This window comes from Zonotrichia leucophrys, chromosome 25 (genome assembly GCF_028769735.1).
Source record: "Zonotrichia leucophrys gambelii isolate GWCS_2022_RI chromosome 25, RI_Zleu_2.0, whole genome shotgun sequence".
Taxonomy (NCBI): Eukaryota; Metazoa; Chordata; class Aves; order Passeriformes; family Passerellidae; genus Zonotrichia; species Zonotrichia leucophrys.
In genome coordinates, this window is record NC_088194.1 from 2,264,697 (window position 1) to 2,282,159 (window position 17,463).

A 17,463-nucleotide genomic window follows, 5' to 3' on the forward strand; every position below is an offset into this window, starting at 1 on the left:
GGTGGGAATGGGGAGAGCTGAGCCCCCAGTTCACCCCACCAGAGCCAGATCTGGGGAAAACATCCTGGTTATTCCCCTCCAGATGGAAAAAGAGGGATGGGAGGAGGATCCATAACAGGATCAGAGCACTGATCCATGTTAGCATCAGTGTGGGGAGCATGAAACATGGATATTCCCAGTGCCTCCAGTTAAACCACATACAGAAAAGGTTTATCCAGGTGTAATTCCCAATTGAGCATCCCCACAAGGACAGCAAGGAGATTTGTCCCACCCCAGGGTGGTGGTGGCACCACCTGGATTGAGAATCATGGAATGCTTTGGGAAGGGACAGCAGGGACACCTCACATGAAGGAATCCCCTCCCCACATCCCCAAACCCCGCTGTGTCCCTGCAGTCAAGAACCAGACCTGACCCATTTTGGGTATTTTATCCAAAATTTATTAGCGGGAAGCGGAGGGGGCGACAGGGACAGGGCGGAATTCCCGTGTGTCTCCGTGGCATCCCGGCTGCCTCAGTGCTGCTTCCGCCGGAACGAGCAGCCTGGGGGAGCAAACACAGACCTGGCAATGCTGCATCCCTCTGGGAACGGGAATTCCACCTCTCCCAACCCGAATCCTGGGGAATTCTGCTGGTGAAAGCTCCCAAAACAGCCAGAATTCCAAACCTCTCACTGGCATTCCAACCCTCCACCAGAATTCTAAAAACTACTGAGGGGGGAATCAGCCCCGCTGAGATCCCAAATCCCCCCTGGGATCCCAAATCCCCCACCCCAAGCAGATACCATCCCATCCCAGGGTCCCAAAACCCTCCACACGCTGCCCCCCACCCCAAAATCCCCAAATCCCCCCAAGCCCTCCTTGCACAGCACCTCCCCATGGAGCAGCCCCGGATTCCTCCATCCCCTCCCACCCTGGGTATTCCCAAAGCCCCCTCGGGATACCCACCCTCGGTGAGCCGGGCCTTGCCCCCCGTGGGCTGGCACAGCACCGTGGAGCAGCCCACGCAGAGCACCACGGTCTGGGCATGGCTGAACACGGTCGTGATCTTGTAACAGCCTGCGGGGACAGCGTGGGGACAGCGGAGTTACCGGGATGGACAAGGGCAGGGGGACCGGGACACGTGGAGGGACGCGGAGGGAAAACGGGACAGGGCAGGAAACGCATGAAGGAACACGAAAGGGGGATACCGGGAGGGACACGGAGGGAGAAACCGGGGAAGAAGAACGGGGAAAAACACGAAGAGACGGCGGGACACAGGGAAATAAACACATGGAAGGGCGAAGAGAGAGCGGGGACAACAGCGGGACACGGGGAGACCCTCGATGCCCACCGGGGCACTTGACGTCCATGAAATACGAGTTGGGGCTCTGCACCAGCCGCTTCTTCTTATGCTTGCGCTTCTCCTCCTCGGGGGACGGGTGCAACAGGTCCTTGGCGAGCTGTGGGCACACCGGGATCGGTCAGTCCTGGGCGCACCGTGATCGCTCCCGCTCCCCCCACCCTCCGTCCCCTCACGCCGCTGCCGCCATCTTGGGGCTCCCCCGTTCGCGCTCCTCGCCCTCAGCGCCCCGCGCGCCCCCGGCCCTGCCGCCCTCCCCGCGCCTTCCCCGCGCCCTCCCGCCCCTCGCTGGCCCCGCCGGGCGCGGTCCCGGGGCGGCCGAGGGGCGGTGGAGCTCGGGCAGGGTCGGGCCGCACTCACAGGCATGGCGGCGGCGGCGTGAGGGGCCGGAAAGGGATGGGCTCAGCTCCGCATCGCCATTTCCGCTGCGGGGCGGCCCCAGGGGCGGAAGTGGGGCGGTGCCATCGTTGGGCTGTGGCTGCGGTGGTGACGCCATTTTGGGAAGGTCGCTAACTTAGCCGCTTTTTGGGAGGGTCGTTAAAGTTGTGTCACTTTGAGGAAGGCGCCTCTCATTGCCGCCATTTGGGGTGGTTCTTTAAACTGTCGGAATTTGGGAAAGTGCCTCATTGTCAGTAGGGTCGTTGGTGTTTCCGCCATTTTGAGATGGTCCCTGTGTTTCCGCCATCTTGGGGAGGCCGTCACGGCCGTCCGCCATTTTTGGAAGGTCGCTGAACTTCTGCTATCTTGGGATGGTGGCGCCATTTTGGGAGTGGCATGTCGGACTCCTGACGTAAGCGTATCCATTTTGTGACGTCATTTGGGCGTGGCGTCACGGCGGGAGGCGGGGCCGCAGCCAGGCCCCGCCCGGGGGGGCCGGCCCGGTCCCGGTGGCGGCGGGCGGTGGCGGGGGCCATGGCCAAGGCCTACGACCACCTCTTCAAGCTGCTGCTGATCGGGGACAGCGGCGTGGGCAAGACCTGCCTCGTCATCCGCTTCGCCGAGGACAACTTCAGCAGCACCTACATCTCCACCATCGGTGAGTGAGACCCCCTCGGGACCCCCCCGGGACCCCCCTAATGGGGACCCACCGGGATTCACCGGCACCCCCCAAACTGGGACCCACCGGGATTGTCCGGGACTCCCCTCGGGACCCTCCCCAAGTGGGAACCTCCGGGATTCACCGGGACCTCCCAACGGGACCCACCGGGATTGTTTGGGACTCCAATCCTAGGACCCCTCCGGGATCCCCCAACCGGGATTCACCGAGACCCCCCCCTCTCTGAAATCACTCAAGGACCTTTCCCAGATGCTTCCACCCCGGGACCCCCATCCCGGGATTCACCGGGACCCCCTCCTCACCGAAATCCCCCGGGACTCCTCCCAGATTCCTCTGTCCCGGAACCCACCGGGACCCCATCCCGGGATTCACCGGAACCCCATCCCGGGATTCACCGGAACCCCCATCCCGGGATTCACCGGGACCTCCCCTCACCGAAATTCCCCCGGGACCCCTCCCACATCTCTCTGCCCCGGCACCTCCATCCCGGGATTCACCGGGCACTCAGCAGGAACCCCCACCCCAAAATCCCCGGGACCCCCACGCTGGAACTCACCGGAACCCCCCACCGGGAGCCCACCGGGTTCTTCCCGGGAACCTCCACCCCGGAATGCCCCGGGATTCCCCTCCCGGATTTTGCCCCCCCCTTTCCCGGAGAGCCAGATGGTTCCTGGGCGCCGGAATGCCGGCGCTGCGAGCACTGGGAGCACTGGGAGGGGACTGGTTCTGCTCCCAGTGCCCCCCTCCCTTTCCCCCAGGCATCGACTTCAAGATCCGCACTGTGGATATCGATGGGAAGAAGATCAAGCTGCAGGTCTGGTGAGTCGGGGATGAGGGATGCTCAGGGAAGGTTGGAGACCCCCAAATCCCCCCAAAAATTCCCCCAAAATCCCCAAACCCGCCCCGTTTCCGCAGGGACACGGCGGGACAGGAACGCTTCAAAACCATCACCACGGCCTATTACCGCGGAGCCGTGGTACGGGGAGGGGGCTGCAGCCCGGGGGGGGTCGGGACCCCACCCCAAAACCGCGAACAGGGGGTCCCGACCCCCCTCCCGTGACCCCCAATCCCCTCCCAGGGCATCGTCCTGGTGTACGACATCACGGACGAGAAATCCTTCGAGAACATCCAGAACTGGATGAAAAGCATCAAGGAGGTGGGTGGGGGGATTCTGAGGGAGGGGGGGGGAATTGGGTGGGGGTCGCGGGGGTCCTGCCCGTGTTTCCCTCTCCTGTCCCCAGAACGCCTCGGCCGGGGTGGAGCGGCTCCTCCTGGGCAACAAGTGCGACATGGAGGGGAGGAGGAAAGTGCAGCGGGACGCGGCCGAAAAGGTGGGAGGGGACTCGGGGAGGGGGCTGGGAGGGAATTAGGGGTGCTGGGGGGTCCCTGGGGGTGGGATTGGGGGGGTTTGTGGGATTGGAGGGTCTGGAGGCGGCTTTGGGGCTGGGGGGTTCTGGGGACACACTGGAGGAGTCTGTGGGGGCTCCATGGGAATTGGGGGTCACAGGAGGGTTGGGGGGGGTTATTTGGATTGGGGGGGGGTCCCAGGGGGTTTGGGGAGGGGTTAGTGGGATTGGAGGGGGTCCCAGGGGGCTGGAGGGGCTGCGAGGGGATCACAGGAGGGTCACGGTGCCTCAGCTGGCCAAGGAACACGGGATTCGCTTCTTCGAGACCAGCGCCAAGTCCAGCCAGAACGTGGAGGAGGTGAGGGGGGGGTCCCTGGGACTGCACCCCCAAATTTGCCGGGATGGGGGTCCCTCCTTCCTCCCAGAGGGTCCCCAAGCACTGCCCCCCCTCTGAGCAGCCCCTGTCCCCGCAGGCTTTCTGCACGCTGGCACGGGACATCCTGCACAAATCCTTCAGCAAAGCCGTGAGTGGGGCCGGGATTTGGGGGTGGGGGGCAGCCCAGGGACCCCCCCCTGCGCCCCCCTGACCCCCCACTCTCTCCGCAGCCCCCCGGCAGCAGCAGCAGCAGGGCCCTGCTGGAGCCCGGCGCCCCCCGGAAGGCCGGCGGGAGGTGCTCCCTGGGGTAGGGGCTCGGGAGCTCCCCGAGACCCCCGGGGCAGCGCGGGCGCCTCTCCGGAGGGATCTGGGGGGGAATCTGGGGGGATTTGGGGCTGCCCCCCCTCTCTCCTTGTGCCATAAAGCCCCGCTGTGCCTTGTCCCGGCTCCGGAGTCTCTTTGATGGGGGTTTGGAGGGAGCGGAACCGGGTTGGGATCGCGGTCGGGACGGGATTGCGATCAGGATCGGGACTGAGACAGGACCGGGATCCGGGACCGGATCGGGGTCGCGACGGAAAGGACGGGACCGGGACCGGGATTGGAGACGGGATCGAGATCAAACTGTGATCGAGACCGGGACCGGGACGGCGTGCGAGGCCGCGCCAAGCCACGCCCAACACAAACTTGGATTTGACCACGCCTACGCCAGAGCACGCACAACACCAAACTTGGATTTGAACCACGCCTACCCCAGAGCCACGCCCACAACACCAAATATGAATTTTAACCACGCCCACTTTCAGAGCCACGCCCTCATCTTATTCGCATATCCCCGCCCCTACTTAAACCGAAACCACGCCCCGCATAAATTAGGGCAGCCCGTATTGGTCAAGCCACGCCCATTTGCACCTTCTAGTCACGCCCTCTCTCCCATTGGCTGAGCTCCAGGCCCCGCCCCTTCCCCTCCCGGCACCCCCGGCAGTTCCAACATGGCGGCGCCGCCGTCGCGGCGGGGCCGGGCCCGGTAGTTCCCGGTAGTTCCCGGAGGATCGCGGGGGTTCCTGGGGCTTTCCGGCGGATCCCGCCGCCCCGATGGGGCCCGGCGGCCTCACGGTGCTGCTGGCGGTGCTGAGCGGGCTGCGGTGAGCGGGGACCGGGGGAAACCGGGGGGTGGAAGGGACGGGCCCGGTGCGGGGCCCTCACGGCAGCTCCTCTGTGCCCACAGCCCGGCGGCGGCGGCTGCGGCGGCGAGCGAGGAGCGGCCCGGTGAGCAGGGCAGGGCTGGCGTTTGGGACGGTCCCGGGGGCTCGGTCTGGTGCCGGGGGGCTCGGTTGTCCGGAGCTCGGTTCGGTCCGGGGGACTCGGTCTGGGGTCCGGGGGCCTCGTCTGGGGTCCGAGGGGCTCGACCGGGATAGATCCGGGCTGTGAGGCTGGACACGGAGGGATCTGTCGCGTAGCGGGGCTCCGGGGCTCTGTCCGGTACCGGGGCGCTCCCCGCCGGTTCCCGGTAACGCGATCCCCCCGCCCCGCAGCGAGCCCCGCGGTGGCCACGCCGTGCTGGCGAGTGGAGCAGTTCGTGGTTGCCCAGGAGTGCACGCGGTGCTCCGGCTTCGAGATGGTGAGTGCGGCTCCCCGGGCTCGGGTCCCCCCGTTATCCCGGGGGTCTCCCCGTGACCGAGCCCTCCGTGCCCCCGTTGGCAGAAAACGATCCCGGCGTGCGGCCCCACCGGCTTCATCGAGAAGATCAACTGCGCCTCGTCCCACCGGGATGAGTACAAGAGGTGGGGCCGGGATTGGGGCTGGGAATTAACGGGATCGGGGCTGGGAATTAACGGGATTGGGGCTGGGAATTAACGGGATTGGAGCTGGGAATTAACGGGGATCGGGGCTGGGAATTAACGGGGGATCAGGGCTGGGAATTAACGGGGATCGGGGCTGGGAATTAACGGGGGATCGGGGCTGGGAATTAACGGGATCGGGGCTGGGAATTAACGGGATTGGAGCTGGGAATGAACAGGATCGGGCTGGGAATTAACGGGGATCGGGGCTGGGAATTAACGGGGATCGGGGCTGGGAATTAACGGGAAATCAGGGCTGGGAATTAACGGGGATCGGGGCAGGAATTAACGGGATCGGGGTTGGGAATTAACGGGATGGAGCTGGGAATTATACGGGGGATTGGGGTGGGGAATTAACGGGATCGGGGCTGAGAATTAACGGGGATCGGAGCTGGGAATTAACGGGATCGGAGCTGGGAATTAACGGGGGATCGGTGCTGGGAATTCCATCAGGGCGGGAATTCTGTGACATTGGAGCTGGGAATTCCAGGGGGATCAGGACCAGGAATTCCCGGGGGATCGGGGCAGGCGATGGGGCTGGGAATTCCCATGTGATGGATGGAGCATTCATTCATTCATTCATCCATTCATTCATTCATTCATTATCCCCCCGGGCCGTGCCGCAGCTGCCGCTCGGCCGCGCTGGAGGCTCAGCGCTTCTGGCGCTTCGTGGGCTCCGCTCTGGGCGTGGCGGCGGCGGCGGCGGCGCTCGTGGTGCTGCGGCAGCGCGTGCTGGACCGGCGGGCGCTCGAGAAGGTCCGCAAGCAGATCGAGTCCATTTAGCCGGAGGCTCCCGAGGGCTCGGAGCCGGGAATTCCGCTGGCCCGGAGCGCTGGGAGGAGAGGCAGCCCCGGCTTTGCTGCCCGGACCTGGACTCGTGCTGGGATCTGCCCTGGGCAGCATCCAGGGCATCGCCTGGAGCGGGTGTGGAATAAATCCCTGGGTTTGTCCTTTTGGGGGGGATCGCCGTGCCCCCCAGCACCGGCATCTGCTCTGGGATCATCCTCCAGGAGAGGGATGTGGAATAAATCCTGGTCATGGTTCCTGGAGTGAGGCTGTGGTTGTTTTCTTGGGGGGATCCCCATTTATTCCAGGGCTGAGGGTCCCCAGTGGGGTGGAATGTGGAATAAATCCCAATCCCGGTGGTTGGAGCACGTTTGGCCTTTGGAGGTCCCCCCGACATTCCATGGGGTGCAAACACAGTTCAGGTTTATTCTGGAACGTTCCCCCATCACATCTCATCCCCGTGTCCCCGTGTCCCTCCTGTCCCCGTGTCCTGCCTGGAGGAATTGGTGCCCGGATCCCTTTGGAGGGCGGGAATTCCATCCCCAGGCCCCTCCCCGGCTCCGTCCTCCACTCCCGGTCCCGGCTCTGGCCCCGACATCCACCGGGGGAACGGGAATTCCGCGGCCGCTCCCGGTTCCCGCCGCGTCAGGATGTTCCTGGAGATCACTGCGGGAACGGGGACACCGATGGGGCGGGAGGGGCTGTCCCGGTTCCCATCCCGGTGCTCCCGTTACTTCAGGCCATTCCCGCCCCCCTCCCGGTGCTCCCGTTACCTCCGGTGGGCCCGAGGCCGTCCCGGTTGCCGTCCCGGCGGAACGGGCTGGAGCTGGGCAGCAGGATCAGCCCCAGCGACAGGAACAGGATCTGCGGGAGGGACGGGAGCCGTGAGCCCCGGAGCGGGATCGGGAGGGACCGGGAGGGTCCCGGAGGGGCCGTACCAGGACACAGGTGCCGGTCTGAGCGGGCTTGGTGGAGGTTTCCTTGATCAGCGCCTGGAGCTGCCGCAGGAGAGACCTGCGGGAACGGGGGTCAGCTCCGTGTCCATCCCGGTGCCCCATCCCGGTGCCCCTTCCCGGTGCCCCATCCCGGCTCCGTGCCCATCCCGGTGCCCCTTCCCGGTGCCCCATCCTGGTGCCCCATCCCGGCTCCGTGCCCATCCCGGTGCCCCTTCCCGGTGCCCCTTCCTGGTGCCCCATGCCGGCTCCGTGCCCATCCCGGTGCCCCATCCTGGTGCCCCATGCCCTTCCCGGTGCTCCATCCCAGTGGTCCGTGCCCATCCAGCTCCATGCCCATCCTGGCTCCGTGCCCATCCGGTGCCCCTTCCTGGTGCCCCTTCCTGGTGCCCCATGCCCTTTCCGGTGCCCCATCCCGGCCCCGTGCCCATCCCGGCTCTGTGCTCTTCCTGGTGCCCCTTCCCGGCTCTGTGCCCATCCCGGTGGCCCATCCTGGTGCCCCATCCTGGCTCCATGCCCATCTCGGTGCCCTTCCCGGTGCTCTATGCCCATCCGGTGCCCCATCCTGGCTCCATGCCCATCTCGGTGCCCCATCCCAGTGGTCCGTGCCCATCCCGGTGCCCCATCCCGGTGCTCACCCGTTGCTCGTTTCCAGCTCCTGCACCTTTTTCCGCAGCTCCTGGTTCAGTGCCGAGCACGCGGCCGCCCTGCCCGGACAGACAGAGGGACAATGACCGGGAATGGGGCACACCGGGATAACGGGAACGCCGGGATAACGGGAATGTCGGGATAACGGGAATGTCGGGATAACCGGGACCCCACCTGCTCTCCAGCTCGTCCAGGTATTCCTTCTTCCTCCTCCGGCTGTCCTGCGCCGATTGTTTGTTCCGGATCTTTCTCCGCACCTTTTTCAGGAGCCGCTCCTGCGCCTGGGGCACCGAGGGGTCACTGCTGTGCCCCCTCCCCCCCCCTGGTGCCACCGAGCCCCCCGTGTGCCCCCCGGCCGTACCTGGGTGAGGGGCAGCGCCCCGGGCAGGGTCACCCCCTCCTGTGCCAGCAGCCGCTGCTCCTCCTCCGTCAGCCGGAGCTGTGCGACACGGGGGGAATGGGGGAAATGGGGGGAACTGGGGGGAACTGGGGGGAACTGGGGTGAACTGGGGTGAGCTGGGGGAGTCTGGGGGTGAACTGGAGGGACTGGGGGCGAACTGGGGTAAAGTGGGGAGGTCCAGGAGTGAACTGAGGGGGTCTGGGGATGAGCTGGGGAGGTCTGGGGGTGAACTGGGAGGTCTGGGGTCGAACTGGGGGGGTCTGGGAGGGAACTTGGGGGGTCTGAAGGTGAACTGAGGGAGCTGGGAGTGAACTGGGGAGGTCTGGGGGTGAGCTGGGGGGTCCGAGAGTGAACTGGGGGGCAGTCCGAGGGTGAGCTGGGGGGACTGGGGTGAACTGGGGGGGTCCAGGGGATCAGCTGGGGAGGTCTGGGGACAAACTGGGGGGACTCGGGGTGAACTGGGGGGGTCTGGAAGTGAACTGTGGGGACTGGGGCAAACTGGGGGGGGTCCAGGAGTGAACTGGGGGAGTCTGGGGGTGAACTGGGGGAGTCCAGGGGCAAACTTGGAGGGGTCGGGGAGTGAACTGGGGGCTCCGGGTGGGAGCTGGGGGATCTGGAGATGAGCTGAGGAGGTCTGGGGATGAACTGGGGGTGTCTGGGGGTGAGCTGGAGGGGTCTGGGGGGTGAACTGGGGGATCTGGGGAGGTCTAGGGGCGAACTGGGGGGTCCAGGGATGAACTGGGGTGTCCGGGACTGAACTGGGGGATCTGGGGGCGAACTGGGAGCACTGGGAGCAAACTGGGGGATCCGGGGATGAGCTGGGGAGGCCCGGAGTCGAACTGGGGGGACTGAGAGTGAACTGGGGGGGGGGGGGGGTCCGAGGGTGAGCTGGGGATCTGGGGATGAGCTGAGGGGGTCTGGGGGTGAAATGAGGGGACTGGGAGCAAACTGGGGGATCTGGAGATGAACTGGGAGGGTCCAGGGGCGAACTGGGGGGAAACTGGGGGATCTGGAGATGAACTGGGAGGGTCCGGCAGTGAACTGGGAGGGTCCAGGGGCGAACTGGGGGGGTCCAGGGATGAGCTGTGGAGATCCAGAGTCGAACTGGGGGGACCGAGAGTGAACTGGAGGGCGTCCGAGGGTGAGCTGGGGGGGTCCGAGACTGAACTGGAGGGTCAGGGACTGAACTGGAGGGAAAGGGACTGAACTGGGGGGGTCTGGGGCAAACTGGAGGGTCCGGGTGTGAGCTGGGGGTGCAGGCACTCACCGTGGGCTGGGGGTCGGGCTGCGGGGCCAGCTGCACGCCGGGGAACAGCGAGGGGTGCAGGGGCGCGCTGAGGTCACAAACCACCTCCAGCAGCACCGGCGGGGGCCCCTCGGGCCGGGGCGGCTCCGGGCCGGTGCCGAGCCCGCAGGCGATGTCGGGGTTCACCGTCAGCCCCAGCAGCTCCTCGGTGCCGCTGCCCTGCGGGGACACCGGGCCGGGATCCGTGACGGGACCCCCGCGACATCTCGGTGTCCCCGGGACATCCCGGTGTCGCCGGGGGGGTCCTGCCCGCCCGCGCCCCTCCCGCCCCCACTCACATCATCCTCCGGGAGCGTCAAGATCTGGAAGCCCAGCACCGGCACCGGGAGCGAGGCGGGATCCGGGAACAGCCCGTCGGGCTCCGGGAGCTCCGGTGCCTCCATTGGGGTTCCCTGGGGATCCCTCGTGCCCCGACCCCCGGGGATGAACCCCCTGCGGGTCCCCCGGTCCCCGGTGGTGCCGCCGCCTCCGCCCGGTGCCGGCGCCGGGCACCAGGATCTCCGGGATCCCGGGGAACGCGGCCAAGTCCCGCCCCGTGCCGGGAAGGGCCGGGATCATCCCTCCCCCCGTGGGGCTCGGGGCTCCGGCCGCGCTACCGGGGCACCGGGGGCACCGGGGGGTGCGGCTGCCCCGGTACCGCGCCCGGAGGGTCTCGCGGGGGAACCGGGAACGGGGGAACCGGGCTTGGGGCGGCTCGGTACCGGAGCCGGTGCCCCCCGCGCCCCCTGGTAACGGAGTTCGGGTGGAGGAACGGGGGGATGACCCCGATAACGAGGTCCGGGAGTGCAGGAACGGGGAGATCCCCCCGGTAACCGGAGCATTCCCCCGCCCCGCCCGGCCGAGCGGACACGTGCGCGCTCCCGGGGCCGCGGGGCCGCGCGGGCTCCGCTCGCTCCCCATTGGCTGCGTCGCCCGTCAATCAGTGACGTAAACGGGGATCCCGCACCGCTATTGGCTGAGCTGGTGGCGCTGCCGCCCCCCGGAGTTCCCGGGACGCCGTTGGGATGCGGCGGGCGGTGAGTGCGGGGCGGGGGGAGCGGGGGTCCCGTCGGTCCCGTCCTCGGTTCCGTCCTCGGTTCCGGCCCCCGTTCCTGTCCTCGGCCCCGTTTCCGATCCCGGTCCCGGAAAAGCCGATCCTTGACTCCCGGTCCCGGTCCTTATTTCCCGATCCCCGCTCGGTTCCCGGTTCGCAGTCCCGGTTCTTGATCGTGGTCCCAGTCCCGGTCCTTGATCCCGATCGCGGTCGTGGTCCCCGGTCGCGCTCCTTGACCTCTAACGCGGTCTGTGGTCCCAAGTTCCCCATCCCGGTGCCCGATTCCGGTCCCGGTCCTTGTTCCCATTCCGGTCCTTGTTCCCATTCCGGTCCCTCCCCGCCGCCCTGTCCGCGTCCCGGGGCCCCCGGGCGGGGGGGGGTCGGTGCCGGGTGAGTCACCGGGGCCGGGGGCGGCTCTGACCGGCCCGTCCCGTTCCAGCCCCGCTTCCCGGGGATGCGCAGCGCGGCTCGGAGCTTCCCCGGCGGCTGCGGGCGCTGAGCACCGGGAGCACGATGGACACCGGCATCGGGGACACCGGCACCGGGGCCTCGCTGGCCTGGAGCCCCGGGGCGGCCTGGCAGCCCCCGCCCGGGCTGGGGGTGAAGTTGGGGTCGCTGGTGCTGCTGCTGCTGCTGCCCCTCGCCTGCGGCCTCGCACCCCTCTGGTGCTTCCGACAGCCCCCCGGTACCGGGAATTGGGGGTCTGGGGGGTCTCGGGGGTCTCAGGGGTTCGGGGAGTGAGGGGCTCATGGAGTTTGAGGGGTTCACGGGGGTCTTGGGGAGTCTGGGGGTGTCCGAGGGGCTGGAACAGGCTGGGACCGGGGCTGTCCCCACGGGGCCTGGCAGGGTGCAGGGTTGAGGGGAGGGGTCTCGTTGGGGTCTCAGCCCCCCCAATTTCCCCCGCAGACCCCCGCAGCCCCGTGCTCAGCCTGGTGAGCTGCTTCTCGGGCGGGGTTTTCATGGGCACCTTCCTGCTGGACCTCCTGCCTGACTACCTGGGCAGCATCGGCGCGGCGCTGGAGGGGCTGCGCATCACGGTGAGACCCCCGGGGCTGGCACTGTCCCCAGAGGGGTGTCCCTGTCCCCACGGGTGTCCCTGTCCCCACGGGTGTCCCTGTCCTCATGGGTATTTCTGTCCCCGGGATTGGGAGGGGGTGGCTGGGATGGGGACAGTGCAGGGGGGACAGTGAGGGTGGGACAAGGGCAGAGAGGGGACAGTGGGGATGGACATTGAGAAAGGGACAAGGACAGAGCGCGGACAGGGGGAATGGGACAAGGACAAAAGGGGGACAGTGCAGGGACAATAGGACAAGGACAGAGGATGGACAGTGGGGGTGGACATTGAAAGTGGGACAGGGACAGAGGGAAGGACAGTGAGAGTGGGACAAGGACAGAGGATGGACAGTGAGAATAGGACAAGGAGAGAAGGGGGACAGTGAGACAGGGACAAGGACAGAGAGATGGACAGTGAGAACAGGACAAAGAGCACGGACATTGCAGAGGGTACAGTGAGAATGGGGCACTGAGGACATTGAGGATGAGGAAAGACGGGGCCGCTGGGACAACAGAGAAGGGACAGCAGGGCCACACTGATGCCAGCGGAGCAGCCAGAATGGTGACAACATCCCCCAGAATGGTGACAATATCCCCTGGCCTCTCCAAAGTGCCTCTCCCAGCTCTGTGCCTCAGTTTCCCTGTCACATGATGCACAGACAGATCCTCCTCTGCCCGCAGCTTCCCCTTGGCACTGTCCCGTCCCCCTTGGCACTGACTGTCCCCACTGTGCCCTCCCCACAGCTGCAGTTCCCCCTGCCCGAGTTCATCCTGGCCATGGGATTTTTCCTGGTGCTGGTGCTGGAGCAGGTGACGCTGGCGCAGCGCGAGCTGGCCGAGCCTCCCGAGGAGTCGCGGGCGCTGCTGCCCAACGGTTCCTCCATCCAGGCCGCGGCTCCCGGCCCCGGTGTCCCGGTGGGCTCGGCGGCGCCCGGTGCCCCCGGGGCGCTGCGGGCCGGGGCGCTGGCGCTGGCGCTGGCGCTGCACGCGGTGCTGGAGGGGCTGGCGCTGGGGCTGCGCGAGGGGGACGCGGCGGCGCTGCGGGTGCTGCTGGCGCTGCTGCTGCACAAGGGCGCCGTGGCCTTCGGCCTCTCGCTGGAGCTGCTGCGGAGCCGCCTGCGCCCGCCCGCCGTGGCCTCGTGCCTGGTGCTGCTGGCCCTGATGTCCCCGCTGGGCGTCGGGGTGGGCACGGCGCTGGCGGCGGGCGCGGGGCCGAGGCAGCGCCTGTGCCGGGCCGTGCTGGAGGGCTTGGCGGCCGGCACCTTCCTCTTCGTCACCTTCCTGGAGATTCTGCCCCAGGAGTTGGGGGTGCCGCGGAATCGCATCCCCAAGGTGATCCTGATCCTCGCCGGCTTCGCGTTGGTCAGCGCCATCCTCTTCGTCAAAGGATGAGATCTGCCGGGATCTGCGCCCCAGCCTTGGAGGATCCCGTGGGATTCCTGTACCCCGAAGTGCCAAAGTGCCTCTCCCAGCTCTGTGCCTCAGTTTCCCTCTCTAACCTGTCCTCTTTCTCAAGCCCGACCTGGGATCCCCCATTCTTGCTCCCACTCTGCACCCCCCTTTTCCAAAGTGCCAAAGTGCCTCTCTCAGCGCTGTGCCTCAGTTTCCCCATCTGCACAAGGGATCGGTGCTGTGACCCACCCCCCCCCTCAGGACACCGGGAGGGGGTGAGTGTCCCCCCCCTCAATAACCACAAGTGCTCTTACGGACTCCCCCGGATTTGGGGGTGTTGGATGAAGCAAATAAAGAACTGAACCCCAAATTGCTGCCTGTGCCTGGGGAGGGTGGGATGGAATTTGGGGTGTGTCGCAGTGTCCCTCACTTACTCCCCAGGATATATGTGCTAGGGGAGTCTGATACCCCCTAATTTTGGGTCTGGGAGGTTTCTGCTCAGTTCCCAGGCTTGGGGAGGGGGTGACCCCGCTGTACCCCCCGAGCCGCCCCCATTTCTGAGCCCCTCCGTGCTCGTCCGCCCCATTCCCTCACCGCGCAGGCCACGCCCCTTCCAGAGGCCGCGCCCCTTCCCCGCCCGGCGCTCTCGCGCTGCTCTCTGGGATTTGTAGTCCCAGCCTCACCCTCAGTACTTCAGAACGCCGCGCCTGCGCAGCAACGCACAGACCGCTGGGAGTTGTAGTAGTCCAGACACCCAGCACACCCTGCAGTTGGTGCCGCCTGCTGAACTACAGATCCCGGCGTGCCGTGCAAAGGGCCCCTCCCTGGAGGGGGTCCCTTTAAAGGGCTCAAAACTTTGAGGGGTATAAAAAAAACTTATTCACTGAGTCAAAAATAACAGGAAAATCAGAATAAACCTTTGGAATGCTTATCTTCCCCCCCCCACACCCTCAGTCTGGCCCGGCTGCTGAGTTCTGAACTGGCTGAGTTCTGGCCTGGTTTAGTCTGAGTCTGGCCTGGTTTAGTCTGGCCTGGCTGAATTGTGACCCTCCCCAGCCCAGCCAGGCTCAGGTGAGCATCTGCAGGATTGTCACAGCTGAGATGGACAAATGACACACGCCTGTCGAAGGAAGGAGACCAGGACACCAGATGGTTCATCACACGTCCAGTTTACTGAAGAAAACATCAAACACTCATACAGCAAATAATAAATTTATGAATATTCTGTAAACCAAGCAATCTATTGGTTAAACTATAGCATTAACTCATCCACATTCCTTTGGGCCTACGTTCTCTACTTCTCACATCTCGCTGTCCATTTCTTTATTACTCAGCTAAGCCCAAAGACACACTATCTTGCAAGTGCAAGACTTAGAATTAGCCACAGTCTTGTACTTTTCCAGTCTCTACACTGGAACACACACACACTTGTGCAAATACAGGAACAGCGCCTTCTTTATTATTATAAATTGCTCTCCAGTTTTACACTCCTAAAAAGTATTTGCACCAAAACAGCGCATCACATTCAGACACTCAGACATTCAGACATCAAAAATTTTTTTTTCAGAAATCATCATTTCAGAAAGTATCATTTCAGAAAACAGCAGCTTATTGCATTTTGCTGGTCCAAAAAAAAAAAATAAAAGTTAAATAATGAAATGGCAAATATATACAAGAAATGGCAAATATATACAAGAAATGGCAAATATATACAAGAAATTAATTTCTTCATTACTTAACGCTGCTCAGTAAGGCACACTTCAAATATCCCTTTTGTGTTAATGCTTCAGTTTCCATGCTAATGGCCTTGATTGTTCCTTGCTATGGTAAACTCGTATTTTATCAATTTGGTCTTTTTAGAGTTGTTTGGCCTGTAAACCAGGCTGAGGTATTACCTCTCTCAGTGCTTCCATCCTCCCTCCAGAGGGGGAAAAAGGACAAAATTCTGGTGTGTAGAGGAGCACCATGAAGACACCGAGGTCAGAGAAGAGGAATTGAGAGCCAGATGGGAGGGGTGAAATTTAATTTAATTTTAGGCTGAAATCCTGAGATAAAGAGAACCTTTGCCCTTGAACAGCTCATCCTTCACACAGCACCCCATAAATTGACATGGCCCATGAACACAGCTTGTGGAAAAGGGGGGAAAAGGAATGGAAAGAGCCACGAGAGAACTGTTTTCTTGTGGAGAAGTGTCATGGTTTGAGCCTGGCACAGAGCCAGTGCCCCCATGAAAATGCCCTCACCCTGGTGTCTGCTGTGAGTGAGATGTGACCAGGAATAAGCAAAACAGGCTCCAGCTTAAACATAAAGAACACTTTATTACCTAAACTACAGGAAAATAGGGAAAAACTATAAGGAAAAGAAAAAAAAAAAAATTGAAAACCTTACAAAAAAACCCACTTTCCTCCTCCCCACTACCTGAATTTCCCAATCCGATACATTCTCCCAAATCACCAACTGCCCAGCCTGGCACCACACTTTAGAATACTCAAACTTGAGTCCATGAAGAGGAAAGGAGTCCTTCTTGTTCCATAGGCTTCTCCTGGAAACACACTGAAACCTCGTGTGCTTCCAATGTCACTCGGCACCGCCCGGAAAGTCCTTTTGCCGTTTGTGACATCTTCCTTCCATGCCCAGTGCTCTCACCACTGACGGCATGGACCAGAGCTGCTTTTAGGGCTGTCTTTTAAGGATGCCTTGTGTCACTCCAAAAAGGCACAGTCTCTGCTTTGGGACATCTTTCCCCCCCATATTTTTCCAACCCCCTGGGGCCGAGGGGTCCCCACGATGAACCCTCCTGGTTCTGAGGCACTGCTTCCCCCTAAGTGCAGTCTGTGTCACAGGAACAACTGAGTATGGCCACAAGAAAAGTCCAGCCAAAAGGCCACTCCAAGCATCTCTCTCTTCACTCAGCCAGTCTTCTCTACGTCCTTCGGGCCAGGTCCTTGTCTCATCTCATCTCTTATCTCCCTTCTTAGTCAGCTCCAAGGAGGTTCAGCATTCTTGCAAGGCCCCAATCATGAAAGAAAGGGGTTAAAAAGTGCAGTCTCTGTCTGTCTCAGAATGACGATACTCCCACAGGTGCTGCTGCTGCTCCGGCCGGGCTGCACCCTTCTCCCCCCTTTGTCCTCCTGGGCCGGCTGCTATCAATCACATTCAGACGCCGACTCTCCCTCTCTCTCCCTCCTGAGGGGAGAGAAATGTCTGCCCGATGTCTCTTGGGGTTCTTCCACCCTTCCATCCTTGAGGGCCTTCTCACCCCCATCTCTGTCCAGGCCCCGGGCCTACCGCATGGGCAGCGGTGGCTGGACAGGGGAAGGTAGATCTGATCTCTTCACCTCGACGTCCCAAGAGGCCTCTCAGGGCCAGAGCTCTGCTTTTAACCCCTGTGTGCTCTCGGAGGTGTGTCCAAACCCCACTGGCTACACCAGGTGCCAATATCAAACTCCGAGCATCCATTGGTTTGACCACAGCGTCCCAGAATTCCCACTTCTTCCTGGTCAAACCACCACAAGAAGTCTCCATAAAATTAACAAGAGGGACTTCTCTCCCTAAGTGAAATGAAGGAGAACAATTCTAGAGGTTGAAATTTTAGGTTTTGTCACTTCGGATTGTTAGTAAGAAAAGGAAAGTTAATGTTCTGAAGGTTTCGTGTTAGCTTCTGTTTCATAAATCTCAAAACAAACCGTAAAAATACAAAGAAAAGAACAGGACACTAAATAAAAAAATAAATTTTTCTTAATGCTGCTTTCAGCTTGTGAGGCTGCTTTGCCATTCCCTAGTGCTACCTCACAACAGGAAAATGCTAACCACATTCCAGCGTCCCATGTTATTTTCTTTACGTGTTTTCACCTTGTCCCTTTTCCTCATCTGGGAGAGAATTAGTGTTTGTTTGTTAGGTTGGTTTGTTCTAAAGCTTTATCAGGGTATTTGGAGT

The 17,463-nt window shown here is 63.0% G+C and overlaps 5 protein-coding genes across 5 annotated transcripts; 3 read left to right on the forward strand and 2 right to left on the reverse strand.

The window, feature by feature from the left end:
* Positions 1-415: 415 nt before the first annotated feature.
* On the reverse strand, positions 416-1,819 carry RPS27 (ribosomal protein S27). Its single transcript, XM_064732587.1, has 4 exons — positions 1,699-1,819; positions 1,330-1,438; positions 945-1,055; positions 416-540 (listed from the first exon to the last, which is right to left on the reverse strand). Exons 1-4 carry the CDS (start codon positions 1,702-1,704, stop codon positions 512-514), a joined length of 255 nt encoding a protein of 84 aa, XP_064588657.1. The 5' UTR covers positions 1,705-1,819; the 3' UTR covers positions 416-511.
* Positions 1,820-2,172: 353 nt separating this feature from the next.
* Positions 2,173-4,557, forward strand: RAB13 (RAB13, member RAS oncogene family). Its single transcript, XM_064732586.1, has 8 exons — positions 2,173-2,374; positions 3,154-3,214; positions 3,311-3,371; positions 3,474-3,551; positions 3,637-3,726; positions 4,034-4,099; positions 4,215-4,265; positions 4,348-4,557. Exons 1-8 carry the CDS (start codon positions 2,251-2,253, stop codon positions 4,426-4,428), a joined length of 612 nt encoding a protein of 203 aa, XP_064588656.1. The 5' UTR covers positions 2,173-2,250; the 3' UTR covers positions 4,429-4,557.
* Positions 4,558-5,097: 540 nt separating this feature from the next.
* Positions 5,098-7,004, forward strand: JTB (jumping translocation breakpoint). The gene is made up of 5 exons (XM_064732619.1): positions 5,098-5,259; positions 5,343-5,383; positions 5,650-5,735; positions 5,819-5,898; positions 6,582-7,004. Exons 1-5 carry the CDS (start codon positions 5,210-5,212, stop codon positions 6,736-6,738), a joined length of 414 nt encoding a protein of 137 aa, XP_064588689.1. The 5' UTR covers positions 5,098-5,209; the 3' UTR covers positions 6,739-7,004.
* CREB3L4 (cAMP responsive element binding protein 3 like 4) lies at positions 6,998-10,563 on the reverse strand. The gene is made up of 8 exons (XM_064732618.1): positions 10,327-10,563; positions 10,010-10,207; positions 8,704-8,781; positions 8,517-8,623; positions 8,333-8,401; positions 7,680-7,755; positions 7,515-7,605; positions 6,998-7,407 (listed from the first exon to the last, which is right to left on the reverse strand). Exons 1-8 carry the CDS (start codon positions 10,429-10,431, stop codon positions 7,187-7,189), a joined length of 945 nt encoding a protein of 314 aa, XP_064588688.1. The 5' UTR covers positions 10,432-10,563; the 3' UTR covers positions 6,998-7,186.
* A 385-nt stretch (positions 10,564-10,948) lies between these two features.
* SLC39A1 (solute carrier family 39 member 1) lies at positions 10,949-13,896 on the forward strand. The gene is made up of 4 exons (XM_064732617.1): positions 10,949-11,064; positions 11,521-11,766; positions 11,988-12,118; positions 12,879-13,896. The coding sequence occupies exons 2-4, from the start codon at positions 11,595-11,597 to the stop codon at positions 13,524-13,526; spliced, it is 951 nt and encodes a 316-aa protein (XP_064588687.1). The 5' UTR covers positions 10,949-11,064; positions 11,521-11,594; the 3' UTR covers positions 13,527-13,896.
* Positions 13,897-17,463: the final 3,567 nt, after the last annotated feature.

Coding starts and splice junctions, on each gene's coding strand:
- JTB (XM_064732619.1), top strand. CDS start 5,210: ATGGGGCCCGGCGGCCTCACGGTGCTGCTGGCGGTGCTGAGCGGGCTG. Junction 5,260..5,342: donor GCGGTGCTGAGCGGGCTGCG/GTGAGCGGGGAC, acceptor CTGTGCCCACAG/CCCGGCGGCGGCGGCTGCGG. Junction 5,736..5,818: donor GGTGCTCCGGCTTCGAGATG/GTGAGTGCGGCT, acceptor CCCCGTTGGCAG/AAAACGATCCCGGCGTGCGG.
- SLC39A1 (XM_064732617.1), top strand. CDS start 11,595: ATGGACACCGGCATCGGGGACACCGGCACCGGGGCCTCGCTGGCCTGG. Junction 11,767..11,987: donor GTGCTTCCGACAGCCCCCCG/GTACCGGGAATT, acceptor TTTCCCCCGCAG/ACCCCCGCAGCCCCGTGCTC. Junction 12,119..12,878: donor TGGAGGGGCTGCGCATCACG/GTGAGACCCCCG, acceptor CCCTCCCCACAG/CTGCAGTTCCCCCTGCCCGA.
- RPS27 (XM_064732587.1), bottom strand. Junction 1,056..1,329: donor CATGGACGTCAAGTGCCCCG/GTGGGCATCGAG, acceptor CTGTCCCCGCAG/GCTGTTACAAGATCACGACC. Junction 541..944: donor CAAGGCCCGGCTCACCGAGG/GTGGGTATCCCG, acceptor TTGCTCCCCCAG/GCTGCTCGTTCCGGCGGAAG.
- CREB3L4 (XM_064732618.1), bottom strand. CDS start 10,431: ATGGAGGCACCGGAGCTCCCGGAGCCCGACGGGCTGTTCCCGGATCCC. Junction 10,208..10,326: donor TGACGCTCCCGGAGGATGAT/GTGAGTGGGGGC, acceptor GTGTCCCCGCAG/GGCAGCGGCACCGAGGAGCT. Junction 8,402..8,516: donor CTGGACGAGCTGGAGAGCAG/GTGGGGTCCCGG, acceptor CTGTCCGGGCAG/GGCGGCCGCGTGCTCGGCAC.
- RAB13 (XM_064732586.1), top strand. CDS start 2,251: ATGGCCAAGGCCTACGACCACCTCTTCAAGCTGCTGCTGATCGGGGAC. Junction 3,552..3,636: donor GGATGAAAAGCATCAAGGAG/GTGGGTGGGGGG, acceptor TCCTGTCCCCAG/AACGCCTCGGCCGGGGTGGA. Junction 4,100..4,214: donor CCAGCCAGAACGTGGAGGAG/GTGAGGGGGGGG, acceptor CTGTCCCCGCAG/GCTTTCTGCACGCTGGCACG.